Consider the following 23,697-nt stretch of genomic DNA (forward strand, 5'->3'; position numbering starts at 1 on the left):
GTAGGGGTCTGGCGACTATTTCTTTCTTGTGTTTTTGGAGCTAATCTTTGAAGGTAGAGGTCTGGTGGTGGTTGTTTTTTTTTGCGTTACTGGAGTTGATCCCTGAAGGTAGCGGTCTGGCATCTGTTGTTTTTTGTGTTTCTAAAGCCCAATTTTGCAAAAATTGGCCCTATTTTCCACTTTTCTGGTGGAGTGAGCTCTTCTGCTTGTGTTGTACTCTGTGTTGCCCCCTCATTGGAGCGTTTAGTATTCTGGTCCGGGGATTTCTGGGGTAAGAGGTAGGAAACCCGTCTTGTCTCTTGGAGGAAGGCCCGACGCCTTTTCTACATACTTCTGGAGTAAAGGGGCCGGAAGCCCGTCTCGATTCTGAAGGAAGGCCCGACGTCTTTTCTGCATACTTATGGAGTATGGGGGCAGAAGCCCCTCTTGTCTAGCTAATTCTGATAATAGGGCCATGTTGTCTGTTCCATAGTGGAAAGCTTGTTGCTTGTTGTGAGGACTTTGATACCCCTTGATTGTAGGATGAAGACTGTGATTCCCTATGACATATAGGATAAGGGTTCTAATGTCCCCTTGAGATTCTGGGATTCCGTCTTAGGATAGTGGTGACATGTCTGCATGAAGTCTATTGAGAGGACTCTGACGTCCACTATCATCCGGATTTCCTTCTCCGGGTACTAGAGGCATGTTGCATGTCTGCGTCTTTCTGGTAGTATAAAGACTTTGGAGTCTGCTGTGGGAGCCTTGATGCCTCCTACTATCCGGATGTCCTTCGTAGGAAGGTAGAGGCATAACGCTCTAAGTTAAGTATGAGGCCTAAGACCTGTGATGAAGGTTTCAATGCCCCCTGCTATCCAGATTTCCATCTCAGGATAGTAGTGGCATATTGCCTATTCCGGGTTGCAGAGACTGGTAGCATGTGGTTTTTGAGGTGTATTCTGCTTGTGGGAGCTTCTGGGCCTACTCGGGACGTCCAAGTTTGCAAAAATTGGCCCTATTTTTCATTTTCTTAAACTTGTCTGTTGTAGACTCGGTATTGCCCCCTCATTGAAGCATTCAGTTTTCTGGTGGGGGACTGGATGTTTCAATGAAGTCTTGCTCTTGCTTCGCTCAATCTGGCTCCTTTAATCTAGCTTTGGATAGATCGATATGTAATTTCCATGACACTTTATGCGCATTTCACTATAAACAGCGCTTCTGGAAAAACATGTTGGAAATCCATATTGTTCGAGTGGTTTACAACTTCCGATGTTCCGCTCGGCTGTTTTGGATAGCTGAAGCGTTTTCTGCCTTTGAACTCTATGATGCTCAATTTGGTTGCTCTAGATGACTGAAACCCATATTGTTCTGTTTTACTTGTCCCATATGTCATGAACTCGTTGTCTCGTGAAATCCCATGGTGGTCTTGATGCCCCCAATTCTGCGCTGTGAATTTCTGAGCTTTGCATTTTGTGAAGATCGGTTATGCTTTTCGTTAACCTTTCGTTTCGGACTCTGATTTGCCCCCTCGTTGGAGCATTTCGTTTTTCTGATGGGAGATTGGATGTTCTAACAAAGAGTCCGGCTACTCTATTCATCTGCTTTGATTGTGTGGCTTAGCCCTGTAGGACTCGCTTGGTTTCCATTTTGACATTATATGCGCATTTCAACAATTCTATGGCGCTACTGGGATGTGTATTTAATTATCATTTCATTATTTTCCATTGTCTCAAAGATTGTGCTTTAGAATTTATGGTCGTTTGTCTGCCCTTTCTAGGTACATGCGCTGGTCAATAATCATGGCATGCATGCTTGATAAGAGATCTATATAGCTAACTCATTGAACAACTGGTACAATTATGGTACTTTCTGTTTCAAGGGGCCATACCCCTATCGTCAATTAGTCCTTTTCGGATTTTTGTAATTGACTATTTATTATGAGCGTCTTACGCGGCTCGCAGGCGTCTAGAGGAGGTCTTGTAGCGCACTCCTTCTTCCACTCTTTAGATCGTCCCGCTCTCATAGATAGGTAGGCTGCTGCTTGGTGGTTGTCTTCTTTGTTGGTGGTGATTCCTATCCGGGCTAGACGTCCGTTCTAACGTGTGCCTCTACTGCTCGACGCCTTTGAGTTGCGTAAGCCTTTCGGTTTATGGCCTAATCTTTTTATGCCAAGAGACCCGTGAGAGATCTTTTGTGGGTACTACCCCGCAAGCCTCTACCCCTTTAAGATAACTATCTGGTTTTTTCTCATGATTCAGAAGTAAAGTCTCTTGTGACAGAATTATCTCTAGAAGTTATTCACTTATTTGTACTGGTTATTGAATGAGCTACCAACATAGCTCAATCTCATCAATGCATGCATATATGGCTATTGAAAATAACATGTCTATCAGGAAAGACATCACATAAATAAGCATAATAGAATTCATCATTGACTCTGGAGTTTTAAAAAGTTTGAAAATAATCAAATGCAGAGAAAGCATTGTAAATAGGTCTCCTAGGGTCTGAGACTTGGCATGGGTCCCTGTATCCGTCTTGCTGGAGATGCGTTCGATCCGGGCGCTAATTCCTCTTGCTTCTGATGCTTGGTCTCTTCTTGAAGTTAACGTAGGATACTAAGTTTGTAATTGAGCTTTCCAATGAATTCCGCTGCTTTATTCGTCTGTTCGAAAGTAGTTGGAACCCTCTGCTCTTCCATTTGATTAATCTGGAAAGCTAAGACCTCTGTTCTTCCGCTTGATTGTTCTAGATAGATGGGATCAATGTTGTCCCTGCTACTTGTTCTGGGTAGATTAAAACCTCGCCGTCTCGCTTGGCTATTCTAGGTTACTGAAACTCCCGTTGTTCCATTCGGTTGTTCTAGAAAGTTGTCGCCTTGTTATTGAAACTTCCGCTGTTCCATTTGGTAGCTCTGAAAAGCGGAAACCTCCGTCGTTTTGTCTGGTGGAAACCTTTTCCGTTCCATTTTGATTGTTGGGTTACTGATTCTAGAGTCGTAGAAAATCCGTTCTAATTATGCAGGAGGCCGGAAGCCTATTCTAACTGTAGGAGGCCGGAAGCCCGTTCTGCTTCTGTAGGAGGCCGCAAGCCTGGTCTGACTCCATAGGAGGCCGGAAGCCCGTTCTAATTCTGTAGGAGGTTGGAAGCTTGTTCTGACTCTATAGGAGGCTGGAAGCCTGTTCTGACTCTGTAGGAGGCCGAAAGCCTGTTCTGATTCTTCAAAAGGCCAAAAGCCCGTTCTAACTGTATTATGAAGTCGTGGAAGGCCTGGTAGAAACCTCCTGCTGTGTCCGGGTTGCTGATTCTGGAGTCGTAGTAGGGCCGTTTTTCTGTCCGTCGGATGTCTGGGTTGCCGATGTTGGGGTCATGGTAGGACCGTTCCGATTTGTTGGACTGTTTGCTTGACATTCTGATATTGACTAGGTACCGAATAGAGCAGTCTGTAGCATGGCTGCAAGACAAAGGGTTAATGCATGATGCATGTTGCTGCATCCACAAAAGGTTAGTAGGATGTGATGCATGATATGCAAATGCTATGAAGGGGTTATTTTTTAAAACGTAGCACGTAGCAATTTTGGCACATAGAACAGTTTGATATCACAGAGACACGTTGTTCCTTCCAACCTTATTTCTCCCACACACGTGTTTCGGGCGAGGTTTATTCCTAGGTATTTTGGTCTGGACCCTTATATCGCAATGCAAGAGTCGGCGTTCCTGCAAAAGGCTCTCTTCTAGCAGTTCTAAAGCAGATAGACATCACTTGTCGATGTAATGACTCTAAATCCCTTTCTGGAAGGAGTTGAAAGCATGTAGGGTGGACGTAGAAGTCCGTTTTGAAATCTAGTATTTGATTTAGCCTTTCGGCTGCATCTAGTGGAAGGTGTTTCCACTAGATTGGTTATTAGAGGTGTGATCAAGCAAAGGAATTCACTTGATCAGATTTGTGCTTTTAGGTCTGGCCCAACAGGAAGTTTTGAAAATCTGGTTTTGATACTGGAAATTTTTTTAGGCCGGTCCTAAGACTAAGATTGAAATGGTAGTTTTTGAAACACTGGATTTAGAATCATTACATTGACAGTCATGCCTCAGGTACAATCATTATATTGGGTATTTTCCTAAGCTGGAATGCATGTGGGCTGAGTCATTGGGTTTTGGTAGTAACTGGTTTAAGACTCTCACAGACAGATATACCTTTGATAGGTCTCCTCAATCATGAGTACAAACGACCGAGGTACTGGGCTGTAAGTGATACTGCTCCACATAAGACGTTATGGGTAATGGAGTGCAGAGCCAGAGTGTGAGAGCGGCTATGAGTATCAGGGCTGGATAGGGACTCCTAGAGAGTAGGTGAGAAGATAAATTTCTAATGCAATGCGACTGGTGCGGATATGCCCGGAAAATAAAGCCGGTGATTGATAAGGCGCAAGCCGTGCGGTTTAGGTCCATGGAAACCGTTTTTGAAAACAATTATGAAAATGTTTTTATGTTTATGTTTTTAAAAACAGTTGTGAGTGTGAGCGGGGTTCGGGGGCCGCTCGCCCAAGGCTTATGGCTGACTTCTCGGTCTGGAAATAGTTTGAAAAATGGAGTCGCCACCTAGTTCAACTAGAAAATGCCTTTTAACTGACTAGATAGTCTTACTCGCCTCCGGTAAGACTATCGTGCATCGGACCAAAGACTAGGGTTCATGGACCTCCCCGAGACTCTTGTGCTTGGTTTATCTGTTACCGGCTTTATTTACTGGACATATTCGTATATATCTCATCTCAACAGTATATGCAGTTCACAGGATATGAAAGCTGTAAATAAACATGTATGAAAGCTGTAAACACGTTTGACACGCATATGACTCGATCTGGACTAGCATTTGAGGCAAGTAGGAAGTACTCCTAATCACACATCTAAACTTAAAGGTTTCTAACAAATAGCATAAATCTGGTTGGTCTGGATTGATTGCATGCACAAAGCCTAAAACCGGATGTATAAGTGTGAATGATTGATTTTATTAGGCGATCTTGAAAAACCTATACAGCCATTTACTACATTTTTGTATTAGCCCTACGATGTCTAAGTGATGGCTGGAATTGCATTAATGGGCCAAATTTAGGTGATTAGTCCTTTAACAGATTTATTATTTGATTTGGAATGCTTTTGGAAAGCGGTAAACACTGTAGGCATGCTCAAGGACAGTTTGGTATACATACAAGGTTAGAAATATTTTTCAACCTCGTTGACTTTGAGTGCCTGGCACTCGTGCGGGTTTTGACCATCGATCTGGTCAGATTGGGCTCTCGGTCAGATCACGAGAGTTGTGCTTCTCGTCGATCCGGTTCTACTGGTTTGATCCGGAGTTGATTCCGAGTTCGGGTTAGCTCAAAATCGGCTCTGTAAGTTGCTGGTTTGCTGGGCCTCAGGCTCGCGGGCCACGTTTATACACTATGTTACATATGTGGACTTCTGAGTCCGTTTTACATCGGTTCTGTCCCGTTACAATACAAAATATGATTCTACACTAAATTATCTACGTCTGGGTTCAAACTGGGCCTGATTCAGAGTCCGGATGAGCCTGGAAACACGTTTTGAAGTTTGGATCGAAGTCTGGAGGATCTGGGGAGCTGACGAAGGAGGAGCATGGCGCCAGCTTAAGCTTCCGGCGCCGGCAGGATGATATGGCGGCGCCGCCACTTTATTCCAGCGGCGCCGTCAGTTCTTGGGGCGGCGGCAGTTCGATTTGCAGCAGTTTTTTGGGATTTTGTTTTGCTTCGTTCTCACTCGTTTTAACTCCGTTTTTCATGCAAAAATAGTCAAAAAGCATAAAATCGAACAAGGAATCCAAAAAAACACAGCATCAAAGTGTTTAGATCTGATTTACACAAAAAGTTATTTCGGGGCAACAACTATTCTCAGGTCTTTTTCATGGCAAAAATACTAAAAGTCCCTAGAAAACATGCATTCTAAAGATTCTAAATCAATTAGTTTACTAGATTTGAGCAAAAACACAATTAATTACAGCTAATTAACAGGTCTATCATCGAATTTCATGGCAATCTATGCAAGATATTGACTTTTAGCTAAGCATGGTAATCTTCGTGGCAAGAATAATAATGAGCTAAAACACGCAATCTAAACAATTTAATTCAACATGCATGAATATAATATGACAAAAATGATAAAAGAGGGTCCTCATAAGTACCGTTCTGAGTCCTTGGCTCGTTTGCTGGCGAAATGGATGCGGAATCAGCTTCGAGTCTGCGCAGCGCTGCATTCTTGGAGAATTAAAGCGATATTAGTGTTTCTGGACCGGAGATTGTGTGTGTGTGGTGGCCGAATTTTCTGTCTATTTTTCTAGAGTTTGTGTGCCACCTTTGGGTAGGCTAATTAGGGTTGTATTTATAATGGTAAGGGATGACCTAGGGTTAGCTAGATGTTCAATTAGTTTTAAATTACTATTTACCTAGTTAGAGTTTGATTAGGGGTTGAAAAAGTGTTAAGTGATATGCTTCTGGGATTAGAATTAGGTTTTTAATTATTTAATTAGGATTTTATATACTAATTTCGTATTTACACTTAGTGACTAAGCAACAAGGTGCTAAAACTTAGTTTTTGTGCCTAAAAGTGTCAAAAAAGGTATTAAAATTCTATGGGTTTGGTTATGGTTAATTCAAGTCCGTAAAACTTGCAAATTGGCCCATAAACTTTTAAGATATGACAATTAGTCCAACTTCTAAACTTAGATTACAATTTCTTTGGATTTTTATGGGTTATTTACGTCTAATTACGTTTTAATCCTCCAAGTTCATGATTGTGCACAGACTACGCCTGCTTAGATTCCAGCAAGCAAATCAAAAGCTCGTCACTCGGACGGATTTCTCTAGAAATCATCATTGGACGCTTCAGTTCATTATCACTTTTTACCTGTCCGAAAAATAGGTGTCTACAGATGTTAATAGAGGAAGAGAGAAAATAAAATTAAAGTTTGGGTGGAGAAAATGAAGAGAAAGAGGAAAATTGTATTTTTATTAATAAAAAAGATAAGGTAATATTCGTAAAGAAAAAGATAAGATAGTATGTTTGTAAATATTTTACCTTATTGTGGTATAGAGTATAGATTTTCAAAAAATTTATTATTATTTGTTAAATTTAAGTAATTTTTTTAATTATTATGTATTTATTTAAAAAATTAAAAAATATTAGGATCATTTTACACTTTTTACCATAAAAAAACTACCTTGAGAAAAAAAATCCACTATTAAAACCGCAGAGTGTGTCTCATTCTCTATTCTGGGGTGAGAGTGGTGAGGGGAGTTTTTATCCAATTTTGACAAATTCAGAGTAAAAGTAATCCCGATTTGTTATTTTAAACTTTTCTGAAATTATATGAAAATTTGAGGGGGGGTAAACTGATATTTTATTTAAAAAAACATGATCGGAGATGCTCTAAATCAAACAAATTGTGTTTTCTAACAATTTTAAAAAGTAATGTTAGAAATTTCATTTGTTGCAAGTGTAACAAATGTGGGCATATAAATATAGAAAGAGCTTGAAGAAGATATAGCGCCTCTTTGTAGCCTTTTTGTGCAGCTTATAAACGTAAAAAACAGATAGTGATGTAAAATGCCCTAGAAAAGGAAAAAGAATGGAAGAAGAAGATATAGTATTAACACAAGAAGAACTTGACAATGTTGAGGCAGAGATTCGACGTGTGCAAGGTATGGTTTTCATTTGAAATTTTGGATAAAAATTCAAATTGAATTGAATCAATTATAATATGCAGACCAAATAGAGGAACTGCTGGAACAGCAAGAGAAGTTAAACGAAAGGAAATCAGTACTCAAAGCTATACTCCAGACTAGTAGTAGTACAAGAACAGGCCATTTCAATGGAGGAGCATCGGATATTGAGTGGTCAGGGCCATTTCAATGGGACGCCCAAGCTGATCATCACAAGTTTCATGTGTTCGGCATTTCCACTTATCGCCCTAATCAACGCCAAGTCTGTTGCTAATTTGTGATTTATATAATTTTTTTTGTTTGTTCTGTTATTGATTTGTTTAGCTTAATTAATTGCAAGATTATCAATGCTGTGATGAGCGGAAGAGATGTGCTTGTAATAATGGCTGCCGGTGGAGGAAAGAGTCTTTGTTATCAGCTTCCAGCTCTTCTGCGCGACGGCCTTTCCCTTGTTATTAGTCCTTTGATTTCTTTAATTCAAGATCAGGTTCGTATTATGTGCAAATTGCTTTTTTTTGTTTCATGACTATAATAATGCTCTCATATTATTCTACTTTTTGATGTAAGGTTATGGGTTTGAAAGCTTTAGGCATTGCTGCTCACAAGCTTACTTCAACCACTTCCAAAGAAGATGAGAAGTTCATATACAAGTCTCTCGAAAAGGGTGAACCTCCTCTTAAATTATTGTATGTTACCCCTGAAAAGGTTTCGAAGAGCAAACGCTTCATGTCAAAACTTGAAAAGTGCCACCGTGGAGGTCGTCTCTCTTTAATTGCAATTGATGTAAGCTTCTACTTTTTCTTTCAATTTTTTTTTTTTTTTTTTTTATATTTTCACTTACTTCAAGCTCTAGACTGTAGTTAGTTCAATGAATCACGATTTTATCAAGTTTAGATGAACATTATTTGCATGCTTTCACAATATAAGAAAGCTAGGGTTGGGGACCATTTCTAAAGAAGTGTGCTTGGTCTTTTCTTTAAAAAGAATTGTTAATGGATTAGGAGTGTTACCTCTATTCTGTGTTAAGATGTCACATAATATTGTTTTTAGAGATCGGAGATGCGAAGGTGCTATAAATTTCTACTTCGTTTGTGTTTTGTATCTGTCTGCTATACAGGTTTAGAATGCTCTATATTGTGTGCATATTTTCTTTTACATGTACAGGTATGTATATTAAAAAACAATTGATTGTACAACTTATGTTGGTAAGCTTGTTTATTTGATTCTGGAGTACAGAAGTCTCTCTACAAGATGATACTGGTCAACGTGCTGTGGAATAATTGAGCAAACAAGACGAGCCTTATTTTATATAGGGTAGAGCAAAAAGAAGCAGAAAAAAAAAAGAAAAAATTTGATGGATCATCTTGATAGATAAATTTTCTTTTAGGGGGGGAGGGCAGGAGGGTTGGATGATGGCGACGAATGTCCTAAACAGAGAGGAGAATGCAGTTTTTTGCCCTTTTTTTGGTTTCCTTTAATGTCTATTTTGTATATGGCCGTCTCTTCTTTCATAATTGCAGAGGGCTTGTATTTCCGTTTTCACTTTCAAATCATCATTACTATTTAATTTAGGCTAAACTCATGTAGAGGCCCTTGTACTATATCATTTTTGTTCAAAAAGCCCCTGTACTATTTTTTTATTCTTCAAGTCTCTCTACTTACATAATTTTTGATTTTCAAGTCCTTTTTTAGTTTTTTCCAGTCCCTCTACTTACAATTTTTTTGTTCCTTCAGTCCCTCAAAAGGACCTAAAAATCGGAATTTTGTCAAGTACAGGGACCTGAAGATTGAAGAACAAAAAAATAGTAAAAGGGCTTTTTGAACAAAAATGATATAGTACAAGGGCCTCTACATGGGTTTAGCCTTTAATTTAGGATTCTTTGTTTGATACATAAACTGTTTCAAAACTTATGTGCTCTACATTTATTTGAACCATTCCCCCATTAATATTAGAAAGTAATATGTAAAAGAAATAGAGATCGACATGCATCTATACATCATGTATGGTACTGCTAACTCTGCTATACTCGTGATCATGAAATTTATGCTTGAGTATGTTATAGATTAGACAGTTATAGGAGGAAATGAAGTGTATAACTGTATTTTTACACTTATGTGGCCTTTTGAGTTGATCATTTGAGATGATTTGCAGGAGGCTCATTGCTGCAGTCAGTGGGGTCATGACTTTCGCCCCGACTACAAGAACCTTGGTATTCTCAAGATTCAGTTTCCTAATGTTCCTGTGCTGGCTTTGACTGTATGTTCTCTTTATCTTCTTCGGTTATGGAAGTTAACTGCAATTTGTACTACTCACACTTGGTATTTTCGAGGTAAAATGATGTCTGTTACCTCTTTTGTAGGCAACTGCTACTCAGAAGGTTCAATATGATCTGATGGAGATGCTGCATATTCCAAAATGCGTTAAATTTCTAAGCACAGTCAACAGGCCAAATCTGTTTTATATGGTATACCTACTAAATATGTTTTTTCTTGTAGTTCGTACCTGAACAGGTTTAAGCTAAACTTTACTTCTCCTGTTTTGCAGGTAAGAGAAAAGTCGTCAGTTGGTAAGATTGCCATTGATGAAATTGCTGAATACATTCGAGAATCTTATCCAAATAATGATTCCGGGATAGTCTATTGCTTCTCCAGAAAGGAATGTGAACAGGTATTTCAAAATAAATTGGTGGTTTCCTCTTGTCAATAGAATAGCTTTTGTAGATTGAATATGCTGTTATTGAAATTTGAATAATCAATGATGCTATTTTTGTTGTTATGGGGCTACCATAAAAAAAATAGAAATAGTTGAGGCACTCCCAAGATCATTTCGCAGTTGTTTTTGGTTTTATTCTTATCTTGCAATGAAAATTGATTGCATAACATAAGTACTTTATGTGTGTGGTACCTTCAAATTTCTCTGACATTGATTATTTGAATATATAGTAAAATGCAAGTACAAGATGTCTATGAACATTAGGTTGGATATTAGTATTAAGATAATTAAATTATTGTTGGAGTCTCACTTAACAATTTGAGCTTTTCAGTGAATTGTTTGTTTGACATGGTATCAGAGCCTCTATGATCTAAAGGTCCTTGACAATCCCCATTTGGTTAATTAAAATATATGAGCATAAGATGAGTTAGGCATGTGTGCCTTTTTATTAACGCTTCAAGTGCAATGGGCATTTGCGTGCGAGGCTGTGTTAAGATAATAAAACTATTGCTGGAGTCTCACCTAACACTTGAACTTTTTGGTGAAATTGATTATTTGATAATTAGTAAATAATTAAAAGAAAATTAAAAAAGGTAGTTGATGTCTTTTTTTATTACATACTGACATTGTATGGGCACATCTTTCCTAGAGTTGGAATATACTTCTATCCTTCTTAAAGTTATGAGAGGTGTAGGTTGCCGCAGAGTTGCGTGAGAGGGGAATTTCAGCTGATTATTACCATGCAGATATGGATGTCAATGCTCGTGAGAAGGTTCATATGAGGTTAAACGATTTACTCTTATCTTATAGGCTTTGCATATAATGTTTTGTCAATGATGCTAGTTTCACTTCTTTCACCTGAAAGAAGTAAACTAGTTTTTATTTCAATACTCTTTTTCGATAGTGTATTCACGGGAACCTTTTTTTTTTCTGTGATAATTTTAATTCTGAACAAGCCTTTTAAAAGTGCTAAATGCTGGATACTTTTCAACTTCCTACTTTTGAAATTGTGCTGAAGGCATTGAAGGAAGTAGTGAGAAAAATTTGCTGTCCTAAGTTGCTGCTTTCAAGACAACAAAAAAGCATAAATGCATTTATGCAGTTAGTTAACTCAATCTGCTTAAGAAATTTTTATTTATGGGATTCTAGTTTGATGCAAGACATATTGAGTAATGCCAGTAAACAATGGGGAAACATCCTTCAAAACACCTAGAGAAAAAGCATAATTGTTTTGTTTTTATCAGTTATGAGTAAATGGCTTCGCAATAATTTTAGGAAAAGACAATAAGTGATATTAAATGGAAGATCAGGGATATGAAATGGAAAGAAAAATTAATTTCTAAGCTATTATTACTAGTAACATGCTTTGTTATATTTTGAGTGCATAAGAATATAGAGAAAATGATTTTTTCTATGTGGCTGTAGTTTTCTTAATTGCTTTAGTCATAATAAATTTAATACAGTCGGATTCAGAATTAGTCCTTGAACTTCAATGTTGTAGCACTCTGCACTTACGATGGAGTAGGTTAATTAGTTATTTGGTGATGGTATGTCAAGCACTCATAATCTCATTCCTTATTGAGGCCTTGATTCATTGGAGAACATACTTTAAGCATTTGCTTCTTGACATTGATCCTAGTTCGATTAAGCACTTCTTAAATTTCCCATAACTTGTTGAAATAAACACACATTAAATGATAACGTTTCGAGCTTCAACATATCTAAGGGAATCTGTACTTTGTTTGATAAAATCTCGTGTTTTCTTATTTTTCAGACCGAAATAAGTGCATGTTTTTTGTATTGCCACAGCATCATTCTGGCTTTATTTCCTCTGTTCTGCTTTTTCTCAGCAACTAATGTATATCAATATATGTTTTCAAAACCATGAAAATTTAGTGCTCTTAGTTTCATGCATAATGTGAAGTTCTTATGATCTTATCTGATCTCATGATGCAGGTGGAGCCAAAATAAATTACAGGTCATTGTTGGTACGGTATGTGTTATTGACTTATTGTAAATATATCATTTTCTATTTAATATTATCTAAGGAGGCGTTTGGCTCTCTAAAAAATAAAGAAGAAATGAGATTAAATTACTTTTTTGAAATTTGTTTTTTTTTTTCTATCAAAATTCATTTAGGAATGGAAATGAGATTCCTTCTTCAATCAATCATTCTCCCTGTCCACTAGGAATGGACTTTTCATTTTTGTGAAAATCAAATCAAACTCTAATCAAATATGTTTAACAAAAAAATAAAATAGATAAAAAATAATAATATATATAATCATGATAATTTTTAATGAATAAATAATTTAATGTATATATTTTTGAAGAATATTAATCAGAAATTGAAATATATTTTTAAGTTTGTCACATGTTTTATTTAGTTATGTTTTTCTTTAAAATAGTGCATTTAAAATTATATATGAATAATAAATAAGAAACATTAAATTGAGTCTCATTGTCATTCCCACACTATTTTTTTGAAATAAACAATATGTGAAAAATAACCATTTTTTTAGTTAGCCTGTTTTGTTTGCTGTTTTTCAGTTGAACTTGATTTTATTGAGTTTTTTCCTTAATTGCTATTTGTAATAGAACTTTTTGGTTTTTCTACCAAAAAAAAAAACAAATAACCATTTTTACTCTCACTCCTTTCAATTCCATTCTCAACCTGAGGAAAACACATCCTAAAGTCCTTTGTTGAAATCTTGCTTTCGTAACAGGTGGCATTTGGCATGGGAATCAACAAACCTGATGGTGTGTTTACCAAAATTATTTATTCATGTTATGATGTATGTTTTCTATTTTGAGAATTTCCATAAGAATGCCTGTTTCTTCAGATAATTGCAACAGTGTAAATGTTGATTTATTTGTCTAGATTTGCAAATATAACAATATAAACATACAGTCTTACATTGAAAGTAATTGCCTGTAGTCAGGTTTGTCATCCATCACAGTCTGAGTAAATCGATGGAAACATATTACCAGGTTTTCCTTTCTTCTTTTTTCATATTCTTATCTAGTAAGTTTGTTATTTTACTAATCTTTCCAAAGCTTCACGTGGTGCAGGAAAGTGGTCGTGCTGGACGAGATGGAGCTCCTTCTGAATGTTTACTCTTTTTTAGGCCTGGTGATGCACCTAGGCAGGTATTTTCTTTAATACTTGTATTTAACATTGCAATCTCCCTTTACTATCTGATATATGTCTCATAAAACGGAATCTTTGTTTTTATCAGAGTTCAATGGTCTTCTATGAGAATTCTGGTTTGCAGAATCTTTATGATATAGTACGATATTGCCAGGTATAGTCCATCTTACAAACTGTATTGATATCACTGCAGGTTAGAGAGTTTAGCAGACAGATAATAATTTCTTGAATGCTGCAAATAGAGTTGAACTTGGAAAAAAAATCACATATTCCTGAAGAGAGATGGATTTTGTCTTTGTAGTATGAAAAAATCCTTGTAAAGGAACATTAAGATTAGTTCACTAACTGAATATAGAAAATGTGTTAGGTAGGATCAATTAATTTTACAGCCGATAGTAGGAACAGTTAGGAACAATTAAAAGAGAGACAAAGATAGTAATTGTGAAATTCATTTTAAAACCAGCTGGCAGTTGTAAAATTAACTATCATTATGCATAACTGGTTGGATTTCCTGGAAACAAAACTGGGAGTTGCTATAGCCTATAGGGCAATAACAATGAAAGAAACTGAATGTAAAAGAGATTCATTTTTGATCACATGCATATTGAGTGACAGTTAGAGTGAAGTTCTATTTAATATCTTCATGCATGTGAAAATTACTCTAATAATTTTGAATATTCAAAATGCATGTTCTACTGGAAGGCATGGATGTTAATTTTTAGTCAATGTGAATCATATGCTAGTCTAATTCCTGTTTTAGATCTTTTAAATTAAGTTAATACTCTAGAAGATTTCGAATGTTTGCTGGTTTTATGATTAATGCTGTTAAAATTGTTTTGAGATGGTTTGGGCTACTTGAAAGTTGTTTTGAGAATGAGTATTTACTGTAACTGAAGAATTTTTTTGGTTTCAAACTGAGAGAATGTGATGGTAGAAAAAATCTGATCTCATTGTCTGGAAAACCATATTAAAACTAAACATATTTAATTTCTTTGATAACCAAAAAGCCATGCTCAAATAACGTAAAAAAACAGCGTTTGATTGCATATGGAATTGTATTACAGCAAAACTTCTATTAATATTCTTCTCTGCATGCAGTCTAAAAGACAATGCCGTCGAAGTGCCATTTTTCGGCACTTTTCTGAGCCATTACAAGATTGTAATGGTACTTTTTCATGTCTGCCATAGAAGTCATGTTATCTGGTGGCATTAATTCTTGCAGTTTGTAAAAGATAGTTATATGCTTTTCAGGGATGTGTGATAACTGTGCATTCTCAAATGAGGTTATGGAAATCGACGTGACAGGTAAGTTTCTTTGATTGTATTTCAACATAGTTTAGTTTTGAATTCCTTTCTATATGATTGTGCTCATATTAGAGCCATGGTTCTTGTTACAAGCTTAAACTAAGGTCTACTATGTCTTTGATGCAATTAACTTGATTTTTTTGCCTTGCGCAACTTTGCTTTGCCCCTGTAAAATTTATCCGGTGATTTCCATTGCAGTGCCTTATTATTCTGTTCAGATGTAATTTTGGCCTCTCGTCCAAGCTAATATGCATGAGTATATTCTCAAAATAACCTTAAGGAAAAGGAGCAGATCTATGTTAAAAAGTTCATTTCAAGTGGTTGCACTTGTTGTATGTGTAGCACACAGACGTCCAGCACCAGCAGAATTAAAATTTATTGAAAGTTTATCATCAAACAATTTGTATTACAAAAATGAGTACAAAATTACAATATTTAGGTTAGACTAGTGTTGTTCTCTAATGTTACCAAAATAAAAACGAAATGTCTGCGTATAATTGCCCAGTAGGTTATGGTAATAGATTAAAAAGAATCAAAACCAAACTAGTATCATCTACTTGACATCTCTGTACATTTGCATCCCTGCTTTATACAGCTTTGAGCCAAAATTACATTTGGAACCTGTCAAATAACCCATCAACCCAAAAAATTAAACTGTTGGGTGAGACGTCAACAACAATTTTTATTATCTCCAACACTCCTAAAACGCAAAGGTTACTAAAGATCAAACTCTAGACCTTTCGATCACAAAGGCTCAACACTATGTCAAACAATCAATATATCCAAAAGATTAAGCTATTCAGTGAGACTCTAATAATAATTTTGATATCTCTAAAATAAATTAGTTGAGCTTTTTACTGAAAAACTTATCTCATTCCTAGCTTGCCATAGATGGTATACTGTTGAACAGAAAACAGTTTCTCTGAATTCTGGCAGCAGTTGTAAATTCCCTTTGTCTTTCTTAGAAGACCAGCCGATATCTCTTTTCCAAGATGAGAAGAGCTACATTAATACAATAGGACATCAAAACATTATACCAAACTAATCTATATAAGAGGCAATCAAAAAATAAATGGCATGCATACCCTGATCCGCCATGACAGAAATCAAATTCTGCTGTGTGAATCAGTCATCGCCTGATTCCTGAGCAGTTTATTTTTTGTATATATCCTTCCCCTCAGGGTCAATCACAGTATAAAAGTGCGCCTAAGAACCAGACAAGCACCCGACAACAGTTTTTCTCCAAAGAATCGGCATCTCATATGCAGTTACTACTTACTATATGTGTATATGGCTTTTGTTGAACTATCACCGCTGCAAACTATAAAGCTTCATCCAACTCCTTCAAAATCTAAATTACTTAGCATATTGTGTTTGTTTGGGTGTTTCTTTCTTCTACTTTTAAAGTGACTCTAAAATTAGATTTATCTTCTTCTACTTTTAAAGTGACTCTAGAATTAGATTGATCTATATCACCAATTTTTAAAAGGTTTTTCTGCTAAATATGCTACTGCTGCTTTGCAGAACATGCAAAACTTATGGTATCATTGCTGCAAGATGTGCACGAGAATGATCAGAGATTGACAATGTTGCAACTGGTGGACAAAATGAAAAATAAGCGCAATGGATTAGGTAATGTATTGTTGAATAGGCCGGTCATCTTTTCAGTTCACACGCATAACATGCTTATCTGTGTTTAGGCAGTAGAATTGTTTTAAATATCTGCATTAGCATTTTATTTGATCACATCACATGTATTTTTGGCATTTCTTGCTCTCCCATTTATATTAATTATGAAAGTAGACCACCAAAAACCCAATAACTCATGACCAGTATTAGATTCCATCTTAAAACCAATTGGTGTTAAGTGAAGATGCCCAACCAATATTTAAACACATGTCCATTCACACACAACCAATGTGGGATACTCCCACTTTAACACTCCCCCTCACGCATAGCGTGTCCGGGCTGAGCAACCAATCCCCCCTCATGCATCTCACGTGGGCTGGGCCAAATTCATATTTTGTGAATGGAGATGCCAAACCAATATTTAAATACATGTCCATTCACACACAACCAATATGGGATACTCACCACTTTAACAACCACTATTTTAGTCTCTTAAATATCCTCCTTTATTAGATTGATTAGCATGCGACATGGAATATCATATGTGTCAACTGCCGTTACATCTCCACTTTACTATGCCATTAGGAAGAAAGTAGGGTTGAGCAGCAGTCGGTTTGGTCACCTAGCCGCCCTCATACCCTTATCTAATCAATTATTTGAGGACTTGAAAAACCAAATGGATTCAACCCAAAAAAGTCGGTTCGGCTCGGTTTTCAAATTGATTTTCTTTATACAACACAATACATGTATTAGTCAGATGGGAAGCTTGTTAATGCGCGCGTCTGGGTTTTATTCGCAGAATCGCAGAAATAGAATTGGATTTTTTTTAATTTGAAGGCAATTAAGTTGAAAAACAAACTGAAACATATAAAAAGCCAGTGATGGGAATAGAAATCAATACCTTTGAGAGGATACTTTTTGACCAAATGAGAAAATTTGATAATTTATAACATATTTTATGACAACTGTTCAGAATCCCACTAGTCTTCCTTCTATTATGAAGGAAAGATGTCAAATGTACACTTCTATGGAAACTTTGAATTAGACCTCTCTATATATACTATTGTTTTGGTCTGTTTGGTTAATCCGGTAATCTACTACGCCAAACCACATTTTAATTTGATTATTTCATTTTTGTTAAAATAGTTTGATTGATTTTTTTTTTTGCCAAAGATAGAGTATTTTGTCAGTTGTTAGTTATGGAGGTAAAATTCGAACTCATGACCTCTTGATGCACTTGGTGATGCCTTAACCATCTAGGCTAGGCCCACACTGGCAAAAAAGTGCTTAAATGAAAAGTGCTCATTCATCCCTAGACAAAAGGACTGCAAACTGTTTTTTCTGCTACTGACTGATACAGTTTACTATGAACTTTGGTAAGGAATCTGTCCTAAGAATCAAAACTCTGGAACAATTTTAGGAAGGGTGTACCTGTATGTATTAGGAGCCATCTTTAGAGATTTTTTAAAATACTAATAAAAACCTTTGTGTTAAAAATGAGTTTGGCATCTGGTGCTAATACCATTGCACAAAAAAAAACTCATATTTTATATAAATATATACTATTACTAAATTCATTGAGTTGTTCCAAAGAATCAAAACGACTAGTTATTAATGGAATTCCTTGTCGGTTCTCCATAAAATATTTATTTGGACTAGGGCTTCGAGATACATCATAAGCTAAAAACTTGTTGACTAATAACTAACCTACAATGAATAGGGAATGTATAGTGATGCTATAGATGATCCAATATCGCATACTACATCCAAATGTAATTACAAGCAAAATGTTAACCAAATTAATACTCAAATTATCATTTTGATTTAAGAATCTCCATCATCATTTTTTTTTTGAAATAAATATAAAGAATAAATTCCTTAGGTCATTTTAAAAATAAAATATCTTTATTTTGGATCTTAAAGCTTGATAACATGGGATTTTCTCTAACTGTGACAACTGTATGTTAAAAGAAAAAGTAGATGCAATTTAATGTCTTATAGGGAATAGCGCCTATGTAATTGTCATATGTTTTTATTTTCATAAAACGTCTAAAGGTTCTCTTTTCTGTGCTTTAATATATAGTTAAACTTTTTTTGTTTGAACAAAAAGTTCTCATTTATTTATTACATTAATTAGGTTTGTTTGTTCGACAATTCTTATTATAATTTTCATCTAGTAATCTTCATACTCCTTATCTTCTTTTAATACTGTACAAGAATAAAAAAATTGAATTCATTTCCCAACACATGTATTTATAGAAAAACTGTTCTATGAAATTGCAGGTGCTGACCTTAAAAGAGAGGAGATAGAGCAGCTTGTGGTCCAGCTTATTCTAGATAATATTTTGGTACGAACCTCAAGCCTTGGTCCTTGATCCATTAAGTGCAGCCTGCTTGTACATAATATTTGGAATGAGTTGGTTGACAATGTAACAAATTTGCAGCATGTTTCAAACTTATGTTAAACTTTTAGGCGGGCAATGAGAAAAGTTGAGACTGTTTGACTTTTTTTTTTTAGAATTGATTTTAACTTCATCTTAGCAGGTTTATTTGGAGAGTTTTGGGTTTCATGTGCAACCCAAACAATTAGGGAGTTAATGTTAAGTTTCGATTGTGCTTCCTTGAAGGGTTAAAAACATAGATTACAAAGAGCTCCTAGTGTAGTTATGGTCAAGAATATGCTGCTTTTCCTACAGCTACAGTATAGGGGGTAGTACAACTACCCTGAAGCATATAACATAGTTTATTATGTGAAGATAAGTCCATCCTTTGGTGTCAGCTGAAAAGTGCTGTAACTATTGCAGCTCTTATTTGTGAAACTAAGGAATCTTTTCATGATAATGTGCTAAACAGCACCAGTTAACTTATCAGTCTTTCGGACAAACATTAATAAGAAAACATCAAACTAATCATGTGTATACGCAAGACAGATAGACACTTAAGGTTGTGCTCATGAGTAAAGTGTTACTAGTTGGCTTCGATACTGGAACATTTTTCTATCTATTCTGTACACTAGGGTATAACACATTTATAGTTAGCTTGTATGCATCTACTGTTTCATGAAACATTTACGTTCCTTCATCTTGGAAAATGTTTTTCATAGGAAAGATTTTTGCCAAGACCTAATTAATTATATTCTATTTATTTTTGTATGTTTTGCAGAAAGAAGAATTTCAGCATACAGCTTATGCTACCAATGCTTATTTGAAAACAGGACTATTGGCCAAGCAGGTACTGCAAGGTATGGATGGCATCTTTTTAGCATACAAATCTGAACGTTCTATTTCCTGTATTGGATTGAATATCATCATTTCCGCTCATGGCTTGATGTGGTGTGCTTACTAGTAAGTAATAATCGTGGTTTACAAGAGCTATTCAATGTTGCAAATTGAATTATTTTAATAATGGATTTGTGTCAGCAAGGGTAATTAGTTGGAATTTTGGCCTGAAAATTTTGCTTTTATTCAACCTGCTATTGGTGGTTAGAAAATGAAATACAAGCGTAATTTGATCCTTGAGTCAACATGTTCTCTTCTAGATTCAAATAGTAAAATTGATGGTTACGTCATTGGAAATGAGATATTGAATCTGGTTCTATCCTGTGGGTGGGAAATTTAATATTAAAGCATTAAGGCTGGATGAAGGAGATGCTAGGTAGCTCTTAGAACATGGGCCTTCAGTAAATTTGCTTGTCGGTCATGGAAATCTTTAGTTGCTAATGGACGGGACACATCTTTTTTACTTTTTCAACTTATGTAACAAGTTACCGACAATGCTATATTTGGCATTATATTGTTTATTTTTCTTGCTTTGCACACAGGAAAGAAGAGTGTAAAGCTTGAAATTTTCACTAAACAGAGCAAGGATGGTAAGATGAACAAAGCAAAACGAAGTCTCACATCATCAGGACTGGAGTTGAGACTTGATAAGTTGCGTAAAGAACTCTCCTCTGGTCATGACAGAATACTTCCCCATTCTGTCTTGTCTAGACAACAAATTAGCATGATCAGTGAATTGAAACCAAGTTCAAGTGAAGAGGCAAGTTCCTAAATCATTTTTATAGGTCTTCATTCAGTTTAAATTGAACAAAATCAAAGTTGGTTCGTTTAGTTTTTTGGTTGGGTTTGTTTAAAGACTGAACTGAAAATTAGTTACTTTCAAAACCAAACCTAACTGAAAATCATGTTTTTTTTAAAAGAAAAGATCGATTTTTTTTTAAATAGTATCATACTGAACCAAACCAAATTTATTGCTCTCACTCGAGAAAAACTGAAGAAGCTTTGAATATGTTAGAAAATGAGGACTTAATTGAAAGAAAATATTTTTATTATATTAAAGAGTGGCAGAAGATACAAAAAAGCCCTCGAGTTTTTCTCAAAAGTACAGATCAGCCCTTTTACTTTATCTGGGCACAATTAAGCCCCCGTGTTTTTAAAATTGAACAATTAAACCCTTATTATTTTAAAATCGAACAAATAAACCCTTTTAGTTTATTTTTGGGACACTTACCCCCTCAAATTTTTGGTAAATATTTTAAATATTAAAATTATTTTTGAACTTTTTTCCTATATGATTATGAGAGACATGTCAGCCGTTAACGAGTGTTTCTAATGATATTGGATGGAAGGGGTTATTTGTTCTATTTGAAAACAAAAAGGGCTTAATTATATTCCAAAAAAGTAAAAGGGTTGATTTGTACTTTTGTGAAATCTACGAGGGTTTTTTTGTTCCTTTTGCCTTAAAGAGTAATATGTACAACACTTTGTACACTACTCTTACACCTTTTACTCTCACTCTTACACTTACTGCACACACACACACTCACTATGATTTTCACTCTTTCTCTCATAATCTCATGTGCATAAATGATATGGCCACCTTACATATATATATAGTTTCCATAACCGACTTATATTTTTATAGTTGCTTCTTATTCTAGTTGTTTCTTTATTCTTCAAATTACTCAACTCTTAGATTAAGAAAATGTTAGAGAAATTGAGAGTATGTCGGTGATATTCAACAGAACAGGTTTTCATGAACAAAGCACAACTCATATGGTTGCCTCATCAACCTGACTCTATTATTATTTGTTGATGTTTGCAGTTGGAAAAGATAGTTGGGAAGCTGAAGACAGAAAGGTATGGAAGTAGAATTCTTCAAGAAATCAACAATGATGATGAAGGCAGCAAGAGAATGAAGATCAACCAGGATCTTGTCCTCATCGACGACGACGACCAATAAATATGAGATTTTGTTTTTTTAATTGATTCATCATGGGCTAGTAATCTCAACCGTATTTTGTAGTTTTGCCATCCCTAACAAGTTGGTGGTGTTTCTTTTCATTTTAATTATTTCCGGTTTTTACTCGTGGAAATTTATGAAATCTTTTGACCGTTCTCCCGCTTGGCTGATATTTGATATGATCAACAGCCCTTGTCACTACAGGTATTATATATTCATAGAAATTTTACAACTATCTGAGAATTTCTGATTCAGTTCTCTTTCCATTGTCATGAAAGATGAGTTTAATAGGTTGGTTGCTTAGTTGAACTGTGGGAATTAATTTTGACGGTATTTCATACACCACACTATTTCCTATTTTATTTACAACTTTATATTGTTAATTTTTGGCCTAATTACTTCAAAAAATTCCACCTTGTAACATTTATTCGTTTATAACCTGACCTAAGAAAAAATTCATTTGTACCCTTTTTTTTATTTTTTTATTTTCGTCTCTACCCTAAAGAGCTAATTTGATCTCTTTTTATTTGAAAAAATATTCAAAATGATCCTTTATATTTAGCTTATATTCTAATTAAACATTTAACATTATTAATTATTTATAATGTTTTCATCCTTTAATTAATTTAATTATCAAAAATTTAAATTTTAGGGTAGAGAAACGAAAAATCAAAAAAGGGTACAAATGAACTTTTTCCTACGTGAAGATAACAAAAAAATGTTACAAGATGGGGTTTTTTTTAAGTAATTAGGCCTTTATTTTTTGTCTGTATTTTTCTAAAAAAAAATTAATGGAAAATACAGTTTTTTTTAATTTCACAAATACATTTTCACTTTTTAATGATTTATCTCTTTTCTATAGATTTGTTTTTTCTGGTGTTCTTTTTATCGTATTTTTAGTGTAATTATGATGTATTATAGTATATCTATTGTGTTTTTTTAGTGTAATTGTGGTGTGTTTATAGTGTATATATAGTGTATTTATGGTGTTTTTATAGTATTTTTATAGTATATACCATAAAATTACAGCAAAACACGATAAACATTGCAAATACACTATAAACGCTGCAAATGCATCATAGATATTTTACAAAAACGACAGAAATATACCAAAAAACCATATATACACCGAAAAATATCAGAAATACACTATAACGTAAATGTATTATAAAAAATACTGTAAATACACCATAAATTAATTCGTTCTTTACAAAATCGGTATCATTAAAAAATAAATAAGAGAAAGATAAAATAATTATATAAATAATAGAACAATTTAATAAATAAAAAAATCATATATCTACAATAATTTATTTATAAAATATTTAAATCATCATAAAAAAACCTAAAAATCTAAAAACGATGTCGAGAAATCCATATCGCGAACGGAAGAGACGAACATAAAAGCGCGACCGGAAGAGACGAACGAAAAAGCGAGCCGAAGAGACGAGAAACACATCGAAAGTAGACGCATGGAAGCGCTAACGGAAGAGACAAACAGAAAAACAACCGGAAGAGACAAACGGAAAATCTATGGAAAAGAAGAGAGGGAAAAGATAGTGTGACTATGTAAAATTTTAACTTAAAATGAGATAAGCCTTCTATATATAGTAGATATTTTTGTAATATATTTGTTATTAGTGTAGAATGGGAAATTATGGAAAGATGGTGTAAAAAGTGGTAAATACTTTTCAAAATAGTGCATTTGACAAATAATTCCAATAAATAATTATGTAAAATTAACTACTACCACTACTATCACCACCACCACTACTACTACTATTACTACTACCACTACTACCACCACCACCACCACCACCACCACCACCACTACTGCTACTACTACTACACCAATCAACTTATAAATACAATACGCAAAATAAATAGCAAACTCACAACACCGTTATTTTAAATCCACTACGTATATCAAAATCGTCAAACTCCTGATC

The 23,697-nt window shown here is 35.1% G+C and overlaps 1 protein-coding gene across 1 annotated transcript; it reads left to right on the top strand.

The window, feature by feature from the left end:
* The first annotated feature begins 7,442 nt into the window (after positions 1-7,442).
* LOC126682336 (ATP-dependent DNA helicase Q-like 2) lies at positions 7,443-21,905 on the top strand. The gene is made up of 20 exons (XM_050377981.2): positions 7,443-7,688; positions 7,754-7,971; positions 8,050-8,196; positions 8,277-8,492; positions 9,862-9,966; positions 10,070-10,174; positions 10,255-10,377; positions 11,117-11,205; positions 12,379-12,415; positions 13,149-13,182; positions 13,361-13,413; positions 13,495-13,572; positions 13,662-13,727; positions 14,672-14,738; positions 14,825-14,878; positions 16,403-16,510; positions 18,791-18,855; positions 19,670-19,748; positions 20,328-20,545; positions 21,611-21,905. The coding sequence occupies exons 1-20, from the start codon at positions 7,616-7,618 to the stop codon at positions 21,746-21,748; spliced, it is 2,073 nt and encodes a 690-aa protein (XP_050233938.1). The 5' UTR covers positions 7,443-7,615; the 3' UTR covers positions 21,749-21,905.
* The last annotated feature ends 1,792 nt before the right edge of the window (positions 21,906-23,697 follow it).

Source organism: Mercurialis annua, linkage group LG5 (genome assembly GCF_937616625.2).
Source record: "Mercurialis annua linkage group LG5, ddMerAnnu1.2, whole genome shotgun sequence".
NCBI classification, from domain to species: domain Eukaryota; kingdom Viridiplantae; phylum Streptophyta; class Magnoliopsida; order Malpighiales; family Euphorbiaceae; genus Mercurialis; species Mercurialis annua.

Bases quoted from the DNA above. Each gene is read 5' to 3' on its own strand.
- LOC126682336 (XM_050377981.2), top strand. From the start codon at position 7,616: ATGGAAGAAGAAGATATAGTATTAACACAAGAAGAACTTGACAATGTT. The intron at 18,856-19,669 runs GTACGAACCTCA...TATGTTTTGCAG, and splicing joins TTATTCTAGATAATATTTTG to AAAGAAGAATTTCAGCATAC. The intron at 20,546-21,610 runs GCAAGTTCCTAA...TGATGTTTGCAG, and splicing joins AACCAAGTTCAAGTGAAGAG to TTGGAAAAGATAGTTGGGAA.